The sequence below is a fragment of the Coptis chinensis genome, unplaced genomic scaffold (genome assembly GCF_015680905.1).
Source record: "Coptis chinensis isolate HL-2020 unplaced genomic scaffold, ASM1568090v1 utg2340_pilon_pilon, whole genome shotgun sequence".
In the NCBI taxonomy this organism is placed as follows: Eukaryota; Viridiplantae; Streptophyta; class Magnoliopsida; order Ranunculales; family Ranunculaceae; genus Coptis; species Coptis chinensis.
Genome location: NW_028238126.1, coordinates 137,630 through 158,985, shown reverse-complemented (window position 1 = coordinate 158,985; position 21,356 = coordinate 137,630). Strand labels below are relative to the sequence as shown.

Here is a 21,356-nt window from a genome sequence, read left to right as displayed (position 1 = left end):
ATCCTTTAACTATTATTATGAGTTTAATAATTAAGAAAAAGAGTAGTCGTCGTGGTGGTGATGAAAGCTTGTGTTCCATGATTGTCAAGGGGAAGTGGACAAATTTATCATCCACTCCCCATATCGCTTCAGCCTTGCTCGTTCCGGCCACCATGAACCATATATTGCTCACTCTAGCATCCTTTGATGCTTCTCTTTCTTGGAATTTCTTCACTTGGGCAGCAGACTGCATTCCTCACTACAAACTCACCTTGCAACCTTCCTGGACTATGCTTCATGTCCTCACCTACCATAAAAAATTCACCTTTGCCCAAACTCTGCTCCAGAATATAGCTTTCAAGGATTTCCTTTCGTCCCCTTCCGTTTTGAATTCCCTTATAACCACTCACAGCGACCCCCGTTTGAATTCTCAGATTTTAAGTTGGCTTCTCATTATTTACGCCAAGTCCAAAATGACACAAGATGCAACTCAAGTGTTTGATCAAATGAGGGTGCACAGGCTCACACCTCATTTACCTGCCTGTAGTGTACTCTTGAATGCGTTGGTCAAAGATAGACTCACTCACAAAGCATGGAAAGTTTACAAAAATATGCTTTTATCTGGGGTTGTACCCAACCTTTACATCTATAATGTGTTGATCCATGCTTGCTGCAAGTCCGGCGATGTTGACAAAGCAGACAAGCTGTTCAACGAGATGGAATCCAGGTGTATCTCTCCTGATATTTTCTCTTATAATACATTGATCTCCCTATTCTGTAAGAAGAGTATGCACTATGAAGCACTGGCTGTTCAGGAGAGAATGAAAAGGGAAGGAGTGAATCCTGATATTGTAACCTGTAACTCCCTCATCTACGGTTTTTGTAGAGAAGGTAGAATGAGAGAGGCCTCAAGACTATTTAGAGAAATCAAGGGAGCGGCTCCCAACCTGGTTACATATACTACTCTAATTGATGGATACTGCAGAGTGAATGACCTCGACCAAGCTTTGAGATTGCGTCAAGAAATGGAAATGAAGGGCTTGCTTCCGAGCATTGTTACTTATAATTCCCTTCTTCGTAAATTATGTGAAGCAGGCCAAATGAAGGATGCAAACAATCTGTTGAATGAAATGAGTGATAAGAAGATTGAGCCGGATAATGTCACCTGCAATACCTTGATAAATGCGTATTGTAAGATAGGAGATATGGAATCTGCTTGGAAATTTAGAAATAAGATGTTGGAAGGTGGATTGGTCCAAGACCAGTTTACTTACAAGGCTCTCATTCATGGGTTCTGTAAAACGAGGGAAATGGACAAAGCTAAAGAGCTCCTGTTCGATATGCTTGATGCAGGTAACCATATCTTAACTCTTTTAAATTGAAGCATTAGAAATTTATTTAGTGAATTGATAATCTGAAGATATATCTTTTGAATGGTAAGGATATAAAGTACCTCCGAATGTCTTACTGACATATCATTTGTAATTGACAGAAAGTGTTTCTACATTATCTCAAGAAATAACTCATTTACTGCTACTTTGATTTTGGAAAGTCAGGAAATTTTAATATTACAGAAATGCCAAATATTTTCATTATAGTTTACAGTTAGTCAATACACAATGCTATAGAATGAAATATTTAACCACTTGTTCATCAGATATTGCTTCTGAAACTAGTCACTTATGTACAGGATTTTCTCCAAATTATAGTGTCTACTCGTGGATTCTGGATGGTTACTGCAATCAAGGCAATGAAGATGCAATTCTAAGACTCCCTGATGAGCTCCTTCTTGTCGATATTTCCATTTACAGGGCGCTGATACGAAGGTTTTGCAAAGGCGAAAACATTGTTTATGCTCAAAAAGTATTCACTCTTATGCAAGGAAAAGGTATATTGGGTGATTCTGTTGTGTACACTAATTTAGCATATGCCTACTTCAAAGCTGGGAAGCTAACCTTGGCTTCAGAGATGCTTGATGACATGACCAAGAGGTACTTGATGATTACAGTTAAGATTTACAAGTCCTTGAATGCTTCTTTTGCCAATGACAGTGACATACTACGTCTTTTTTGGGGTCATGTTGTTGAGAGAGGTTTGATCACAAAGAAAGTCCTCAACTTGATGAGGCAGTTAGATTGAAACTACGAAGAGAACTCCTACGAGGATGTTATAGTTTAAGGTGGGACTATCTTATGAACAAACAGGAGCCATGCTTCTGGAAAGGTTCAATGATGATCTACAAAACCAATGGTTATATATGTGGACACATTACAGACAATGGGAACTTGCAAGTTACAGAACAATATTCCATTCACAAGGGGTATTGCATGGTTTGGCTGTTGGCATTGGCTTCTCAACATCTGGGGTGGTCCATTTCAATCAAATGGCATAATCTACGAAGTCGTCCCAGGTGACAAGGAGTTGGTTTAATATTTAATTAACAGTGTCGTCAGTAATTTTTTTTTGCACCTAGATGGAAAATATCTTCCAAGATTATGAACTGACTGGTCACCAATTTTTGTGCTCATCTGCAGATTATTAGGGAAGAAATTTGACTGTCTTTCACCAGGCAACACTGAAGGGATTGTCAGAAACTTCTTATGGAAGGACTTCAATGGAGTCGCAAGTGTAAAAGTTTCACATCTCTTTTGCTAGACATATACTGAATTTACTTTCTTTATATGATAACTTTTTAGAAGTATCCATGTGTAGATATCTTTTACTTGTAGGGCCGCCAATTTGGCTTTTACTACAAGACCAGTACACTTAAGGACTCAAGCTTATGAGATGGAGACTGATTATTTGCACAAAGGAGCAGAGATTGGAGTTCTGTTCCTTCCTTTGAGACCACAGAACCATTGTTTTATTTATTTCATAAGCTGCCACTAACTCACTGTATAAGTGTATAGTCCAAAGTGATATCTCAAATAGCATGTTTGTGCCACAAATCCCACAATGGGAGCACCAATATCTTCTCCTTGACTACATGATTTAACCTCTATGAGAGGATTGAGGAATTGTAATGAACCAAAGGATGATGATGCTCAACCTTCTCCTTCTAATTTTGGATGTAGATGAAACTTGGTTTTCGGGCTTTCTCTAATGAGGGCTCTACCTTTTGCAGATGGCTCTAAAACAATCCAAAAGTCAAAACTTTGAGTGGGAAAGCTGGAACCATTCACGACTCATAGCCTTCTCGTACATTCAGAATTTCACAGTGGAATAAGTTCGGTTTCTCCAGTGAAATGCTTCACCCATTATCAACGAAAACAGGGAAAAAGATAAATGCTTAGCGTCCAAGGCCTCTCAAGATGTGTCTTGTTTGAATTGATTGAGATTTTCTCATAGGCTCAGGGATTAAAATCGGGAGCAAATATTGGAACTTGTTTTTTTAATTGAAAGACAGTGGTAATATGATTGGAACTCGTTTTATATATATAGATTAAAAGACCTGCTAACTTCTTGCGTCAGGACTGCTATTGGATTTCCATTTTGTTTTTTCACTTGACGAAGGGTTCTTGTTTTTTTTTTGCTAAATCTTAGTGACCCCGATGCATGGAGCTGCCTACTCAGCTTCTCAAATTTAAAAAATAATTGACAGACAAGCAGACTGATACCTCAAAAACTGAAAATACAAGGCAGGAAACAAACGAGCATCAGCCAAAGGAATGTACTGAAAGTTTACAAAATTACTGTCTGTTAACGTGATAGGGGAAAGAAAAGTAAAAACATGCAGAATATTAAACAGCAAATTATGTGCATCTGCCAAAAGTAGAGAAACAAAGCTTCTTTCCAAATTCGTAATACTTAATCTTGGGTGATTAATTGAACTGTTCAAGGTCCAAACTCCAAACAGTGGCCCTTTAACATAAAAACCACATAGCAAACATCCCCCAACTAAAACCTCCCAGTATATGAGTCTAGACTCTAGAGTAGATATATGTTTTCTGTTTCAAGTAACAAGCATATTACAGTTAAATACTAATCATTTCCTGCGTCAGAATCATCTCCTAGATCGAAATCCTTGACCTTCACATCCGCATCTTCTCCGTACTGAATGCAATAGTCGATTTGGGACAAAACATATTGTATGCTGTAAAGGAAAACAACAATGTCATCGTTTAGTTTGCTTCCCATAATAAAGGCATAGGTCAAGAAAGCAGTGTAGAGATATTTAGATGCAAGTTATCCAGACAAGAAAGCTGTGTAGAGAGACGGACAGAGACAGATTACCTGCTTTCCTTCCTCAAGTCGAGTGGCACAAAGCTCACCATGTTATAATCATCAACCTACGAAAGATCATTCCAACCAGAAGTTATGCGAGATGGAGGTAGCTAAAACAGTTGGGCATCACCCTTTTACTAATGCATTTTCTGCCCTTGAGTTGAATCGCTCTTTTGCTTGACCCCATTCTGTTGGCTTGTGAGTATGTGTCCTAACTCCTAAGTAATGCGTGACTGAATCTTCTAAAATAAGGGTTCAACTATAGCTACTCCCTTATAAAAGAAACATTAAAGAAAAGATGGCAGTTTCTTCAAAACAACACAACGGGAAAACAGCTAAGAAACTCTGTTTCTACTTCAGAAAAACAACTACAAAAAGGTAACTTTCTTTATCTTTTACTCGCTAAGCGATAGAACCACTCATTACGAAATGATCATCTTTTACCTAATGTGCAATGGACTCTGTGGTATTCATCCCCTACCCATGCTCCATTATCCTATTCTAAGTTGAAAGCAGAGGGTGTGTGTGTTGTGTGTGTGTGTGCTTGGGGGGGACAAGTCATATGCACTTACCAGCTCAATGAGAGCTTTATTTAACTTTTCGAACTGAGGACCCATCCGTTGATTTAACTCTGAAAGTAGGAATTGTGGCTCGGGGTTCAAGTAACTATAATAAATAGAAATATATTAGTTTTTTTTTAGTGGTAAAAAGTATTCATATATTCCAAATCATAAACAAAGTTACAAAAGGTTAATCCCCATTTAGCAAGATGCTAAGTTACAAGAAGCCAAAATACATATTAGTAAAAAGCCAATATATTAGTAAGAAGCCAATACATATTCAAGCAGGTAGTAAGTAGTGAAAGCAAAAGTGAACCTACTCTTCAAGATCCTTTTTGTTAGTAACAAGGTCCATCTTGGAGAGAATATTGACATGGGGTAGTTCAAGCTGAACCATTGCAGAAAGTGATGCCATACAGCCACTTATAAACTTTGTGACATCTGTCATGAACTGATGCATATGAAAATCAAAAGGTTAAAATGATGGAAATGTAAAGGCATATTTGGAAATAGAGGTAATTTAACTTTTCTCAAGAATGAGATGTACCTGTGAGTCGAGCAAGTAAACAACACAGACATTGAAGTTCTTGCGCTTCAAATGATCCACAAAGTTACGAAGCACAGGAACATGCGAAAAGAGTTCTATCTGGCCTACAGATTATGCAAAGAAAATCATCAACTTATTGCACAGGACTGCAAGAAAAACACAATCAGATACCTTAGTTAGCAAATGACTGTTCACGAGTAACCACTTTGGGGGGGACTACAATGAGCTACCCTGCCCAGGACATAATTCTTGACAAAATAACATTCAATTTTCTAAGTCAAACACCTTCCGTTAGAAATAATAAAAGATGGCAAGAGATAACATACTTTAAGGCATAGACCTGACCAATGATTGACTGAAGATTGAAATAACTAACAATTTTTTTATATCATTATTATTTTGCCAAAAACAATGGTATGTCTTATAATGTTTTATAAGCATACAGATTTTAAAACTAATATACACCCATGAAACCAAGTACCTTACACTCACTCGCATGAAAAAGCATGCTAGCATGCCCACAAAGTCACAAACACATGCACAGGTGCAGATAGGCACATCTACAACCACATACATGCGTACTCATATCCAAGAACCTCTGCAGATACAACCCAAGTGCCCCCAAAAACAACACAAACACACACACCTCTATAACGAAGCAGACACATAAATGGCCAACCACTGACTAATTCTAAAGCATCTACACACAACATGCACATATTCACCATACTTGTGCAAGGACATGCACATGTAGGATGCATCCTTCTGAATTATATCTAGAATATGCATTCTACTAGGAAACAGAGGAAGGTATGAACTCACACTTACCACAATCAATTTGTTTAGTTGTTGCTAATATCTCAGCCAGAATTCGACATGGTTTTACCAGTATAACGTTTACATAATCTAATACAGATACTTTCCTATTGGAATGAAATCGAGGATGGTTAGTGCTAAAATGTTTTAAATGTATTGTGTGACATATAAAATGGTATAATTATGATCAAGACTATGGTCTGAACCCCATATACACAGTGATACAGGTAAGAACTCTAAAGGAATCAGCGCCCAAATAAATCTAAAATGTTTGAGCTCAAAGGAATCTAGTTGAAACTGGGAAACGTAGTTACCTGGGCAGTCGAAAACCAAATAGTCATCATCTAAGTAATTATCCAACTCTTCAGTCAACCATTCATCCAAATTTTCTTCAAGGTGTCTGGATACCATTTGTAAAGGAAACTCGTGATTTAACAATATGGAAGATCTTAATTACTACATGAGAAAATAAATCATATAAGACAGAGAAGCTCTCAAACGTAAGCATGCATGATTATAGGTTAGGGAAAGTGAGAATTACTAGAATAAACATGGGATTGATTAAAAAAAAAGTATATGTATTAGTAGAGAAAGGGAAGGATACTCCATGCAGTAAATAAGGCCGCCATTAGGGCCCAAGCCAAGTTCCTCCATAACATCATCCAAAGCTATGAGTTCTCGAATATCTGCAGAGACGGACAGTAAAAGTAAGTAAGATATGATGTGAGTAAGTAAGGCAAAGTTGTGGGAGAAACACACCCATGGCAACGGGGTAATCGAAATTTTCAGCGGCGGGGTCAAGGTTGACGATGCTAATGCTTCTTCGAACGGTTTCACAGTGTCGGTGGAGACTAGAACAATAAGTAGACTTTCCACTGCCAGCAGGGCCAATAACAAGCTGAGCGTAACCCATTTTTCTGATTGATTGATGAATGAGATGAAGAAAATCAAAATCAATTGAGCAGGGAAGAAAAGAGGGCTAGAATCGCAACGGCTGCGTAGGCGGTGCACCAAACAGCACCCGCAAATAGTAAGCTCAACATCGACGAGTATGCAGCCATAAACTCTCTCTCTCTCCAACCAATTTAGGTTTTGCTCGAAACAGAATATATCTTTCACCTATAAAAAAACTCCCCACGTAACAGTTCTGTTTCCATCAACTAGATTTTTCGCTTTCCAAATTTGCCCTCACTCATAATTTCTATTTACAATAATCTAATATGACTTTATTTGTAATTTGTTGTATTTGACAAGGGTAACTATATAAATGTAGTATTCAACTCTAACTAGAGTGGTCAACAATTGCTGTTGGGCAGGAATTCAATGGGCTTTTTACTATTGGGCTTTGGTTGCAATTTTTTTAAAATCAATCTTGCCACATAGACTGGGTTTTTGTTGGGCTTGCTTTTGTGGCTTTGTTAATTAAATAACTCTCAATTTCACGCTTATAGAGCGTGCCCAAAATGTTAGTATAAAATAAGAAAAAGTCCCTGTTGGCGTTTTATATTTTCTTCGAGTCTATCACTATATATTTTTTCTTAATAAAAATTAAAATAACTTTATTAATAAAGATAACGAGTTTTACAAATAATTATTTGGGTTGTTTTAATATTTTAAATATTTAGAGGGTTAAAAACAAGTCCACATGGTTAAATTAAAATATCCTAAATACAAACTTGAAAATTTTAACTTTCCTAAGATGCACCATCTTAAGGAACTCCAAATTTTCATTTTGTCCAAAAAGCGTTTTTATATCCTCAAAACACCCAAATGAATAAAACAATATCTAGCATGAATTCTACCCAAAGCCCAATTACCTCGAGAAATTTCTCAAACATTTTCTCACAACCAAGCTTCTATAAATTAGATTTTCTCCCAATAAAAAACTCCATTTAATAAATGATGGTTAAATAAATTTATCAACACACACATGCATTTTCCCTATTACCCAATACATGGAAGAATTGGTTTTCTTCCCTCATATAATAGGGTTGATCATCGAGCTTTTAAAATTAACGGGCTTCCTTCTTCACTTGTACTTCCCTAGTTCTCCAAAATTAAAATATCTCTCGACATGATCATTTATGTTCGGTATTATATAAAACATTAAAACTACTAAACCCTCATAAAATCAATATATGAAAAGCATCTTGTCTACTTGGCATATCATTCACCATCGAGTACAAAAATTAGCACGATACTCCACCGGTGATATAATATGGACCAAATCCTCTCCATCAAATAGCCAATGTAGAAAATCATTTGCATGTTATCGACCGCAAACCAATAACCGCTTTATCTCAACGCTTTAGAAACAAAAACTCCCTCTCAAGACTAATAATTTTAAAACCATCTTTTGAATTATAACGCTTTTAGCCAAAACTTTTGTGGTTTTGAGGGGAATATTTATCTTTATTCACAGATATATATTAAGTTAACGTCAAAATCGGGTAGAGAAACTCAATGCATTGCTAGCAACATATATAAGAATCTCATCCAAAGGCACTCTTCACAACTCCTAAAATGTGGTTCTCGAAAAAAATCTCAATAGTCCCACATAATCTCCAACCACAAAAAAAATATTAGAGATATCGATTTAAAAGACCTAACCCATTAATAAAAAATAATTTCAATAAACGCAAAACCATTTTCACAAATCATCATCCAACACCGGGACTATCGAAAAACCACAAAAAAATCACCAACAATAATTAACATATTTCAATTCTTTGAGATGTCGATCAAAAGTCTTTTTTGGAACACTGCATGGACTCCAAAAGAAACCATATGGTGGACAATTTCATTTAAAGTTTGGCAAAGACCAACTTAGAGAGCCCAAAGACAAAAAAAAATAAATAATAGCTAACTCAAATTTTGGATCTTCCAAAAGGGCTAAATGGTCCAAACTAAACTCATAGCCTTTTCAATAAACGAATGACAAAAATGAATCAATTATTTATTATATTTGCCATCCATTGCTAATTGAAAAAAATACATATATGTATTTGCCATCCATTTACATCTAAAAATTGCCAACATTTAGTAATTTAAAATTTGGTACTTTTCACTTAATGACTTTTGGCTGATAAAAAGGTTTGTTTTTTTATTTTTAAATATTTAGAGGGTTAAAGACAAGTCCACACGGATACATTAAAATATCCTAATGGAAAGACTTGCATTGCCCGAAGGCTCATCAATCCTTATGGGAACCTAGCTAGCTAGGAGACTCTCCTAGATGCACCATTTCGAGTAGACCAAGCCGCTTCCATTTTGTCTATAAAAGCTTGTTTTTGCTCCTCAATTCACCTATTGTAACAATATTTTATCTCTAGCATGAAAGCTCACTTGGCCCAAAGCCCAATTACATAAGAAATAAATCTCAACCAACATTTAGTAGTACACAACCAACTGAGCTATAAATAGTAAGCATTTAACCATGGTTACATACTCGAATAATAGAAGAAAACACTGTTTTTAATAAACGTTGATTCATTTTACTATATGGTTGGCGTTTTATTGTTGATTAATTGGATATTAATAGTAGTGTACAACCAGACTACACACTAACATTTTCTTTATTATCCACAAACTATAGTTGTTAATTGGTAAACCACAAGTGGAAGAATTGGTTTGGGTGCATGGATTAACCACAACTAATAATTGGGTTCATCATCGAGCTACCCGAATCGAGTTTTGTTGTACTCGAGCTTGACTCAAACTCACTTTTGAGTTTAATATTGAAGCTCAAGCTCGACTCGTCTAGTTCTACTAATAGCTTGAGCTTGACTCGTTTTTCACTATGAGTTCGAGTTCAGGTTCGAGTTTATTTTATGTTTGTTTGAACTCGAAAAAAATATATATAAAACATTAAAACTACTATAAATTGTAAATTATAATTGGGTATAAAATATAAAATGACGTATAAATCACAAATTATATACTGCGTGTGAGCTTATAAAATTAGTAGCTCATGAGCGAGCTACTCAAACTAGTGGTTATCTAGAATGAGCTTTAAATTAAGTTCAAGCTCGATTCATACTCACGAACAACTTGACTATGACCAGCCCTAACTAAGAATGTATATGTCCCTAAAAAAAAATGTTTATTTTTGTTGTGATTATATGTGTAGGTTCCGAATCAAAAGAAAATAAGTGAAAAAGTCTCTAATAATAAAAATAAAAAAAATATATACGAGGGCGGTAGAAGAAAAAGGAAAGCTCTCTTTCACTTATTATTAAAACAGAGAAAAAAAAAAAAGAATTGAGAGAAGTAGTATCTCATCTCCGGATGGATCTAGATCTATGGATTTCAAAGGTTAAAGAGGGCCAGCATCTAATGGAAGACGAGCTCCAGCTTCTCTGCGAATACGTAATCATCCCATTTTTTATTCATTTATTAGGGTTTTTTCTTCTTTATTATTAATAATAATTATTATTATCCCCAAACCCTAATTTCTCAGGTGAAAGAGATTCTCATTGAAGAGTCTAATGTGCAACCTGTCCACAGCCCAGTCACTGTTTGCGGTGACATCCATGGCCAGTTTCATGATCTTATCAAGCTCTTTCAAACCGGTGGACATGTACCAGAAACTAATTACATTTTTATGGTATTATCTCTCTTATTCTCATATATCTCTCTACGTCTTTCTTTCATTCCTCAAATTAATTATTATTCTTCCTAACAGGGTGATTTTGTCGATCGTGGATACAATAGTCTTGAAGTTTTTACAATTCTTTTACTTCTTAAAGCAAGGTATTTACACTTTTTTTCTTTCTTCTACTCAGTCTTTGTAAGATGTTGTTGATCCACGCTGTTTTAATTGTTAACAGATATCCTGCGAATATAACTCTTTTGCGTGGCAATCATGAAAGCCGTCAACTTACTCAGGTATTTTCAATTAAATAACTGTCTATTGGGTTGATTAAACTTTTACCATTAGGATTTATTCTAATAGGGAATGGTTGAGAGCTCTACCAACATGAACTTTATATATATCCAAAGTCAGCTATTTTAAAAATTGACCTTGTTTTTATACCAGTGGACAAGATACACTAGGGTAAATTCAGCTAGTGAGTGAATTCAAGGAATTCTATGGTCAAGGATACCTTGTCAGTTTCATTACTACCCCATCCCAAAAAATAACAAAAAGAAATGGATATGTTTACCATGGCGGATGGGCTGTTGATGAGAAGAGGAAGCAGAGTTGTAAGAAAGATGTGACCTTTGATTTTACTGTAGGATAATTGAGATGATTATGAATGCCAATGGAGATATGCTGGTCATGATGGTTTTATTCATTATCTTGCCTTTCTTGAACATTTTTTGATATGTTTTTGTTTTTTTTGGTTGGTAAATGTAGTTTTATTAATAAAAACAAGAATACAATAGGATGAGATATATCCTACATTACAGAAGCATAAGAAGATAACATAAAACAAAAGGGCAAGTCCAATCTGCTCATAATGGGTTTCCATCTAAACACAAACGCCTCAAATGGTATGTCACAAACAAAAATTTGGAAGTTTTTGACTAGCCAAAATGTTTTCCAAAGATCATGGTTGTGATACTTGTGTATTCTTTATTTAGTTCTTAGTTTTAGCACATGTGTTTATCAATTATCATATACTCTTGTTACTGATGAAAGGAAATTCTCCGTTGAGCTATGTGCTGAAATGACCTGTTTGATGTTATACTTGTTACATCAGTAATGAATGATTTGATTCATGTTCTGTTAGGTTTATGGCTTTTATGATGAGTGTCAAAGGAAGTATGGAAATGCTAATGCATGGCGGTATTGCACTGATGTTTTTGACTACCTCACACTTTCAGCAATTATTGATGGAACTGTATGTCCTTGCCTTCTAATTTTAATATATTTTCTTGTCTTTATATTTGTCTTTTTGTTTGTATATTTATTATTACCATACATTTCTTTGTTCTGAATTGTTTAGGTGCTGTGCGTCCATGGTGGTCTTTCTCCCGACGTTCGATCTATTGACCAGGTTTGCCCCTTTGTAGTTGTGGATAATTGGGTTGTTTTCGGGGTCTCCATTCTTTTTTCCCCTTTATTTCTTATTAATTTATATTTTATTATCATTTTCAATAACAGTTTTTCATTATATCACATATTTGATAAGTAAGAAAGTAATTTTTGTATTAATTGGAATGTTTAGAATTTAAATTGAATAACAGAAAAATAGGTTGCAGTTATTCAACATTTTGCGAACAAGGATAAAAGCAGGCTAGCCAAGTCCATGCATGATAGTCCGACTTCAGGATTAATTGATTCGGAAAAAGTGCCACTCAGCACACAACACATCTTGGACACATAAATAAGTGGACCTTCACAGTTAGGTGAAGGGTGACAAGGTTGGGTGATCAAAAATACTCTTGGAGGTCTGACTTACCCTTTAATACTGTATTATTAGACCTACACAATTCCCAATATAAAAGATATTCAAAAGCAAAAAATGGAAAAATGAGAGGCAAAAGTGAAGAGTCCTAGGAGATCGGGATGAAGTTCAAGGCCAAGGACGGAGGAATAAGTAGTGCAAACAAGGCCAGGATGCCAGGACTAGACATATGGTTACCATCCTACTAATCTTCTTTTATCCATTTCTGAAAATCTGGGTCTATTCAATTGGATTTTTTTTAAAGACATATTTTAGCTGCCTGGGATTTTCTGCTCTTTTTTTTTTATTGTGCATTTCAATTTTATGCAACTCTTTTATTTTTTTCTTCATTTTACTGGTTTCGAACATATTTATGGCATGTGTTTTATAGTTTCCGGTTGCACCAACTTCTTGTTTGCAGATGCGGGTCATTGAACGAAATTGTGAAATTCCTCATGAAGGACCTTTTTGTGATCTTATGTGGAGTGACCCTGAAGAGATTGAAACATGGGCAGTTAGTCCGCGTGGTGCAGGATGGCTTTTCGGATCTAGGGTTACATCAGAGGTATGTAAAATATTAGGGACGCTGAATATTGAGATAGACTTGTTCCTCTAAATCTCTACTGCCTTTCTTGCTCTTTCCAGTTCAATCACATCAACAATCTGGATCTTGTCTGTCGTGCCCACCAGCTTGTACAAGAAGGTCTCAAATACATGTTTCAAGATAAAGGCCTCGTAACTGTGAGTCTTGTAGTTCTTTTCTTGAATTTCTTTGATAGGACTCTGTTCATATTATTTTTTAGTTGAATCGCCTGAATAGTTGATTTTCTATGTTCAGTGAAAAAATAAGTGATTTTCTACATGGGTTTTGCAGGTCTGGTCTGCACCAAATTATTGCTATCGGTGTGGAAACGTGGCTTCTATATTGAGCTTCAATGAGAACATGGTAAGGTTCAATAGATCGTATTGACTTGCGTTTGTTATTGGTATATCTATTTGAATGATGGGTTAGGTTTCTTTGTGTATCATTGAACCAGTCCACATCCATTTGTCATCCAAAATTTGGTATATACTCCTGTAAGAGACAAAATGGTGTGAGCATTATACCCCTCACATCCTTATGTGTTTAGATTCCCAAGAAGCTAATGATTTGATGGCCAAAGTACTGATTAGAGGAAATATAGTCTTTTGTTCCTCCCTGTTTTCAATACTTAATTTCACCAAACAGAGGTTGGTGTTCTAATTTGGTAACAAATAGATGAACTCATTAAATGGTGTTCTAATGCCATAGACCAATGGTGTGGTTCATGTTATGCTCCCCACTTGGCTTTGATATTTTCTTTTTGACATTTCTCTCCCTGTTTAGTTGGAAAGGTTGAATTTCACCAGATATCCTATTGATGTTCATCTTATGGATCAACTAGCTTTATTGATTTCGAAGGGAGCTTTACCGATTCAAAGAGAATCTGGACTAGTATAATTAAAAAGTTTAACAATTTAAAATGTCTTTCAGACTTGAGTGTTGCTTGGTTTTGACAAATCAGTTGAGAGGGTCCCTTGGGGTAATGCAAAGTGCGGATTGAGTCACAATATTTTCAATTTGTGGTGTGTTGTGTTGTGCTATGAGCATGTGCCATGTATTTTGATGTATCCCATGAGAGACCCTCTCCAACTAGTTGTGACCCTCCAATCAAAAGCAATTTGATGACATGTTTCAGTTGGCTCTAATATTGGTTATATAAATACATAGAATGAAGCATGCTTGTAACTTATGTTTTCCATTTATTAATGTTTACCAGGAGAGAGAAGTGAAGTTCTTCACAGAGACGGAGGAGAACAACCAGATGAGAGGGCCCCGGACTGGAGTCCCCTATTTTTTATGAGCGCGTGGATTTTTTTCTTATCACCTGTAAAATTATTTCTGAAGTTGCAACGATTCACTGTTGTCCCTGGCTGGAGAAAAAGAAGAAATGATGTAATAATGAAGAAGCCTTGGGTACACCAACAATTAGATGTGATTACTATATTGATTTGAGTTCAGGTCTTACTTGCAGATTTTGATGTATGCATGTCGTATATTAAAGACTTCATCGGTTGCCATTCCTGCTTTATAATTTAATAATTATTTCCTTTCATCTTTGTCGCCAAACTGATTGTAGCGTAGTTTATGTCCGCTTTGACTGTTGTTAGGATTTAGGAATGACACTGATGATGGTTATATCGTTTTTCCCATCTTCCTGTGCGTGTTGATTGTAGTGGCTGTACAGGGGTAGGACTTTCAGCATGGTATTCTCAGGACGGAACAATAGGTCGAAGGTTAAATGTGCCAGTTATTAACCTTATATCTTGCTAGTCCTCTAAATATGTTGATGTGCAAGAATATCTTATAGCAGACCTAAATAATAAGTTGATCAGATGGTTGTGAAGTTGTGATATTTTATCTGCCTGTAAGGTGAAACTATCTGCTAGGATAATCATATCCTCTGGTTTTGCAGAAGGGAAGATGATCTCGGCGTTGATTTGAGCTAATTCTTTTAAATTGTTGTAGCTCTTACAAGTTTTGAGTTCTGTGGTTATGAGGCAGCAAGTTTTGAACTGATTTATTAATTAGACATGTAAATCATTCGAAGAACATGAAACATATATAACAAGAAATTTTCACAAGTATTTACATTATTGAAAAGAATATATACACAAAATTATCACCACTGCTTGAGGTCGCTTTTCAAAAGTCACACAAAAAACCACTTCCTATCAAATAACTCTTACTTTGTGTCTGACCGTAACCCCCCTCCCTCTTCTCTCATTTTCCCCTATCTTCGCCTCCAATCTCTCCTCCAAACTGTTCTCATAATCTAAGAGTAATAATCCAGGTTATGCTCCGGATTCTTTACCGTTATTTAGGTTAGTATGAACTGCAAAAAAAAAACCCGTTGAGACAAAAAAATACTTTAGCACAAATTCACAATTCTCTCTCTTTTGCATACAAACATCTCTCCTCTATCTGCAATCTGTGTAGTGCAAGTGGTTTGTTATACCATCAGAGTTGCAGGCTGAAAAAAGTGGAATTGTTCTGAAAAGATTTCCTTCTGTTCTCATTATAATTTGAAATGCTCCGCTACAAAAAAGAAGCATATGGTAGATAAATTGCTCTAAAATAATTCCTACCATAGGTATGTCTCTTCTCTCATCTATTTGTTTGTGTAAGAATAAGATGTTTCACATTTGGTCAGATATACAATTTCTTGTTTCGTTATTACCATTTCCTGGAAGAGAAGCACTATCTATAAACGCACCTTTATAAACAAAATTCTTTCCTCACTCTATTTCTTATCATTTATAAGATAGTGGATCGGGCCTTTTTTAGCCCGCGAAACAGAAAAAAAAAAAAAAGGTCCAAACCAAAAAAATTTAGGGCTCGCGAAACCAAAAAAACGCACAGACGTCTTCTCCAGCAGCACAGCAGCACAGGTACGCACACTTCTTCTTCTCCATTTTTTTTTCTTCTTCTTCTACTCACTTCTCATCACTTCTTCTTCTCCACTTTTTTCTTTTGTTTTTCTTTCGAGAAGATCTTACTTTGGGGTCCTTTTTTTTTCATTGTTTTTCTGTTAAAAAGTCTTGGTATATATATATATATGATTAAACATTTTTTTTAGCTGATCTGTTTAGTTTAGTGGATTAGAGAAACTGATGTATTTCTATGATTATATAGGATATGGTAGTTTTGATATATGTGGTGGGAGACGATTAGGAATTAACTTTTGTCCATTTGATTACAGTGTGCTTATGGATCTTCTTATGTGCTTCAAGCCATGACAAGTCCTACCGAATGTTTTCTAGATATAATGATTGTCTGTCAATGCTGTGAAAGTTTAGAACACTTGTTTTAAAGATCAAATGCTTGTAAAGAAATATAGTGTTTTAAAAAATCACCCGAGTAATCCCGATTAATCCCCGACCGAGTAGACCTACTTTAAAAATCATCCACCGAGATTTTAAAAATCACCCGAGTAATCCCGATTAATCCCCGAATAGACCTACTCGCACCTCCACCAAGTAGTGATTTAACTGCCCAGATACATAATAGTATATGATGTTTGACTCGACTCAATAAAAATATAAGATGAAAAAAGTAAAGAATAAAGAAATTTCTGGTTGATGATACATTGATACTAAATGTTCTGTTGCTGTATTTTCCCTTTGGGACTTTTTTATTATGTGTTTCTAGTTCTATAACTTTAATAGTATTTTGACAGCATGAGCATTTTCCTTTAGTTATAATGGTTTTGAGTTTTGATTGTTTTATTGATGGTGTTTTGGTAAAGTCATAGACTTATTTGCTTCTATTGTGGAGAGGTTTTATATTTGCAACCTCCTTAACATTCGACTTAATTTTTCCTGCAGTGAAATTTGTTAAGGTGTGACAGCCATCGTTGTGAACAACTTTTGTCTCTGTATACCTGAGTTCCCAATGACAAGTGGTGGCCCTGGACTTGAGTCTCTGGTAGATCGTAAGTAAACTCCCACCTTTCTTATTCATTGCTTGACTGGAGTATCTTCTTTATATGTGTGGTTAGTGATAGATTTCCATGATTTTATTAATTAACAGGATTGGTCGCTATACATGATTTCAGTTATAAAATCCCACCGATGTTTTATTCTATTAATGGTTCTTTTGACACAAACTACTTGGACATGCTTATGTACACATGCACACAACCATCGTTTTTAACTTCCTGTTTTTTCGTGTGCAGAACAAATTTCCATTATAACAAATGATGGGCGCAATATAGTGGTAAGTAAAACTAAGTTTGAGTTAGGCTTTGTATAAAAAGACTTGTGATAGTGCTTTACTAGTCGTCTGTATGCAGGGAGTGCTGAAAGGTTTTGACCAAGCAACAAACATTATTCTTGATGAGTCTCATGAACGTGTTTACTCCACAAAGGTTCATCCAGTTCCTTTATAAAGTTTCATACTTCAATGAGTTATAGATTGGGTCTTCTGTTTAATGGCTTCATCAGAAGTCATTCATTACCCTGTTAGTTTCTCGAGTGCCTGACTGGCTGACTTGTGTTTGAGTCGACAAGGTCTTCCATTGTTCTTGGTAGCTCACAGTTTTGTCTGTTCTTTCTTATGTACAGGAAGGTGTCCAACAACTTGTATTAGGATTGTACATCATAAGGGGCGATAACATGTATGCATCTATTACTTATTTGGAATTCCGTCAAACCTTACTTTTACTCTATCTCTTCCACTTATGTTGTTAATCTTTGAAAAAACAAAGAACTTATGTTGTTTTGTTGGCCTTTGCAGAAGTATTGTTGGCGAAGTGGATGAAGAGCTCGACTCAAATCTGGACCTATCTCAACTAAGAGCACATCCTCTCAAGCCAATAATTCATTGATTCAAGGAACTAAATTTTGGGTGTTAGACTTAATTTTGTAAGATTGTAGTAGGTTATTGATATATTCTGTATGGAGATGGAATAGAGGATGAAATTGTTATTTCGTCATCTTGATGTTGCTATCTTTATTCTTAATTCTTCTTTAGTTGATTAAGTATGGTAACTCTACAGATTAGTGTCATGTTGCTGTACATTGAGCCCTGTAGCAATGAAATTAATTTGTGAGCCGTACTATGGAGATAAAGTGTTGAGACTTTGGCAATGGATGCTCATCCTTGGGCGGTACGAACATTTCACGTTGGGGGGTTGCGTTAGGGGGGTTGGGGCCCCAAATGTCGTTTTGTAATAACTGTATGTGTTTCCGTCTTGTTTTTATCTGTATGTTTTCTCTTGTTTTCTCCCTCCTGCAACTTCTAGAAGTTCTCATTAACCTACAACATAAGCAACTGGTATTTACTCCCACTGCTATGCAGTTTTTCTAGTAGTATCAAAGATTTAGATTTAGTAGTATCAAAGATTTGGGTTGGGCCAACGGAAGGTTATGCGAATTCTCTCAAGCAAGGCCCAAAATATTGATATTGATGAATATATCATCGTATCCAAAAATCGATATATATCGGATATATCTATTTTGTTGGTAATCAGTTCAAATTATTTAAAATATCAGAAATATTGGAAATATAATATCAAAATATCAAATTTATATTAAAAAATGGTTAAAAAATCAACTGATATATATCATAAATATCGAATATATCAGCAATATAAAATTTTATATCGGAAATTCCAATATATATCGAGAAAAAAAATTCTATATTCGGTAGATATATATCGGATATATCGGCGATATTTTGGTCCATGCTCTCAAGTACAAAACTGCTCTGGAAATGACTTGTTTGGAAGGAGAGGCAAATATATGATGAGTATTTGGAATTTAGAAAGTAGGAACAAGAGAGATAGATGTTTAACTTTTAAGATCGAGTGTTGTTTGGGTAATTAGTTCGCTAAAATCAATTGGTCCTCTATCTCTCTCGGGAATGGGGGAGGAGTTAGAATCATCTGCCATCAATTCTTCCAACAAAGGCTTTCAGGTTTTTTTTCTTTTTCTTTTACGGTTAGGGTTTCGTTTTTCTTCAAGTTAATAATCCGTTTCTTCTGTTCTTATGTAGCTCTTAAAGAAGGCCGGGTGGACAGAAGGCACTGGTTTGGGCGTTTCTGAGCAGGTTTCTTTTTCTTTCTCTTTCTCGTGTATTTAATTTTCCATATTAATTCCCATATTACTTTTAATACATGATCACATATTCTATACTCTTAATTTTAACCCTCTAGACTGGCCAAGGATTCTCCTGTTATAGAGACAATGGTACCATGAATATCAACTCTAATATCCATTGGCAACATCGCAAGTCTCATCTGCTTGCTCTTTTATGTTTGTCATTACTGTTTTTTTTATGTTTGTGACTTACTTAGCAGTCTGTATCTGTTGGGAATATAGGGAAGGTTGGAGCCACTGCAAACACATGTGAAGAACAACAAGCGTGGTCTGGGTGCAGAGAAGACAAAGAAAAAGACCTCGCATCTTTCTAAAGAATCAGAGTCTAAAGTGCAGAATGACAATGTAAGTTTTCTTTAATGGAAGTGACATGCACCCTTTGTTCCCTTTTGCTTAGTAAAATCATATACAAACAAAGTGAAAAACTAATAGATTGGAACATTCAAGGCACCTCCTGCTCTAAATAGATATCTTCAATTTAGCTAATGCATATAACAATATAAGTACATATGACATGTGTGCAAGCTTGGTGTGCCTTCACAATGGATAGGTTCTAGAAGGTTAGTATGCTAGAAATTGAGGTTAAGAGATTAGAGCTTTACCAATTATCTATATTTCGTTAGGTCAACTTGCAACTAACAGTTTTATTAAGTACCCCTGGATGGTGGTTTTCTATTTGTGTTATTAGTTAGCTTTTGGATTATACTTTTTACCATGTAAAAGACGCCTACTGCATGCTAAGTTATTTATCTACTCATCAGGAGGACTCTCAATCCAGAAAGAAAGCCAAAGCATTATCAAAAAGGGCAAGGAAAATCCAGGAGCAGGAAAAGCGCTTGCAAGAACAAGAATTTGAAAGAGCTTTTTTCAGGGAGTTCTGGCCGGACAATGTATGAAGTGCAGTTTAGATATCCACCTCTCAGACCATTTTCTTGGTTTCAAATTTTCAATGTTGTGAAAAGGATTTTCTGCAGGTAATGGGTTTTGTGTTGTGGCTTCATGTATTCTTTATAATAATTTTTTGCCGTTGTCTGTTTTTTTGGTTTCTTACGTGTTGTGCAAGCAAGTATTTTAGTAATTTGTCTTAGCTCTTACGTTTTACCTGTTTGCTATATTGATTGCTACAGTGGAAATATGTAACATTTCATGTTTATGTAAAGACCATCGGTATCTTGGTTGTCACATCTTGCATATAGAGCTTCTCCAGAACACCCCCGCTCACACACACACCTCTCTCTCTATTCATTTATAAATGCTATTGTTTACACAGTCGAGGGGAATGGGGCATTTGAAAAAAAATTATGCTTTTTTAGAGCAATTTTAAATCTGGAGGTGATCAATAGGGTATATGTGTCTTGGCTCGTAAATGGGCTTATAGCGACTCTGGAAATAAAATTTTACAGATGCCATCTTATCTTTAAAATCCGTGTTAGCATTAGATCTGATGTATGGACCGTTGATCGGTCTATCTTTTCAGTTTTTGAAGTTGGTGTGAAGATGATGATGAATATCAAGAAAAAACAAGTAAGGGTGGGGAGATTTGATGCAGTCCTTTTTATTTTATGCAGTGGCTGAGGCAGAGTAGTAGGTAACACAGTGGATTCGAATTGCAGTGCCAAGCATAAAAGAGGACTGGTTAGTCAACTTGTGCATTCAAGGGATTCAGTAAATATTTCAGTCTTTTGCTTATAAGCGAGGCCGAAGGTTGTAATTGTTCTTTTGCATCCACACATGATGTTTTCTCAGATGTGTTTAGGCATTTGTGGTTGTTGTACACATCAAATTGGTGTGTGGCAAACTGGTAACGAGAAACCTGTTTTACAAGTCTCATGTGTTAGTTGATGGAGCGTGCTTTGGTGTCATCCCAAGCAAATTTTTCCGTCAGAACTTTCTATCTATAATTTGTAATATAAGGACGAAAGAAATGGGAAGTATATTTTACCCAAAATCCGTTATCAACTTGTTCTTCATTTCAGTCCTTTGTAGCCGTGAGATTCCACTAAAAGTATCAGTCTCACGATACTAATTTTCAACTAGAATGTGGACTTAGAGCATCTTTAGGAGAGCTACCTAAAAACACCAAAATTTGGAACTAAAAAAACACCAAACCAAAAAAACACCAAGCAATTTAGGAGCAACATCAAATTTTTTATATCA

General features: G+C 35.7%; 5 protein-coding genes across 7 annotated transcripts; 4 read left to right on the top strand and 1 right to left on the bottom strand.

Moving 5' to 3' along the window:
• Positions 1–3: 3 nt before the first annotated feature.
• LOC147473538 (Tetratricopeptide repeat (TPR)-like superfamily protein) lies at positions 4–3,449 on the top strand. Its single transcript, XM_086587308.1, has 4 exons — positions 4–1,332; positions 1,670–2,389; positions 2,514–2,607; positions 3,104–3,449. Exons 1-2 carry the CDS (start codon positions 18–20, stop codon positions 2,116–2,118), a joined length of 1,764 nt encoding a protein of 587 aa, XP_086443434.1. The 5' UTR covers positions 4–17; the 3' UTR covers positions 2,119–2,389; positions 2,514–2,607; positions 3,104–3,449.
• A 319-nt stretch (positions 3,450–3,768) lies between these two features.
• Positions 3,769–7,249, bottom strand: LOC147473537 (P-loop containing nucleoside triphosphate hydrolases superfamily protein). Its single transcript, XM_086587316.1, has 8 exons — positions 6,886–7,249; positions 6,731–6,812; positions 6,441–6,526; positions 5,311–5,414; positions 5,084–5,214; positions 4,776–4,869; positions 4,213–4,268; positions 3,769–4,072 (listed from the first exon to the last, which is right to left on the bottom strand). Exons 1-8 carry the CDS (start codon positions 7,037–7,039, stop codon positions 3,961–3,963), a joined length of 819 nt encoding a protein of 272 aa, XP_086443442.1. The 5' UTR covers positions 7,040–7,249; the 3' UTR covers positions 3,769–3,960.
• Positions 7,250–10,236: 2,987 nt separating this feature from the next.
• LOC147473536 (phytochrome-associated serine/threonine-protein phosphatase) lies at positions 10,237–14,650 on the top strand. Its single transcript, XM_086587315.1, has 10 exons — positions 10,237–10,494; positions 10,586–10,732; positions 10,811–10,878; positions 10,956–11,013; positions 11,862–11,972; positions 12,078–12,128; positions 12,940–13,083; positions 13,164–13,259; positions 13,393–13,464; positions 14,318–14,650. The coding sequence occupies exons 1-10, from the start codon at positions 10,414–10,416 to the stop codon at positions 14,399–14,401; spliced, it is 912 nt and encodes a 303-aa protein (XP_086443441.1). The 5' UTR covers positions 10,237–10,413; the 3' UTR covers positions 14,402–14,650.
• A 1,209-nt stretch (positions 14,651–15,859) lies between these two features.
• Positions 15,860–18,080, top strand: LOC147473535 (sm-like protein LSM8). Its single transcript, XM_086587320.1, has 6 exons — positions 15,860–15,989; positions 16,926–17,032; positions 17,276–17,316; positions 17,393–17,467; positions 17,664–17,716; positions 17,836–18,080. Exons 2-6 carry the CDS (start codon positions 16,993–16,995, stop codon positions 17,924–17,926), a joined length of 300 nt encoding a protein of 99 aa, XP_086443446.1. The 5' UTR covers positions 15,860–15,989; positions 16,926–16,992; the 3' UTR covers positions 17,927–18,080.
• Positions 18,081–18,795: 715 nt separating this feature from the next.
• On the top strand, positions 18,796–21,174 carry LOC147473534 (D111/G-patch domain-containing protein). 3 transcript variants are annotated; one of them, XR_015210405.1, is made up of 5 exons: positions 18,796–19,017; positions 19,096–19,149; positions 19,422–19,544; positions 19,961–20,173; positions 20,768–21,174. XR_015210405.1 is itself a non-coding variant. In XM_086587346.1 (4 exons), the coding sequence occupies exons 1-4, from the start codon at positions 18,964–18,966 to the stop codon at positions 20,093–20,095; spliced, it is 366 nt and encodes a 121-aa protein (XP_086443472.1). In that variant the 5' UTR covers positions 18,796–18,963; the 3' UTR covers positions 20,096–20,381. The 3 variants fall into 3 exon arrangements, 1 of the variants encoding a protein (XP_086443472.1); XR_015210406.1 differs by having other exon boundaries at positions 18,821–19,017; positions 20,677–20,814; XM_086587346.1 differs by lacking the exon at positions 20,768–21,174 and having other exon boundaries at positions 19,961–20,381.
• Positions 21,175–21,356: the final 182 nt, after the last annotated feature.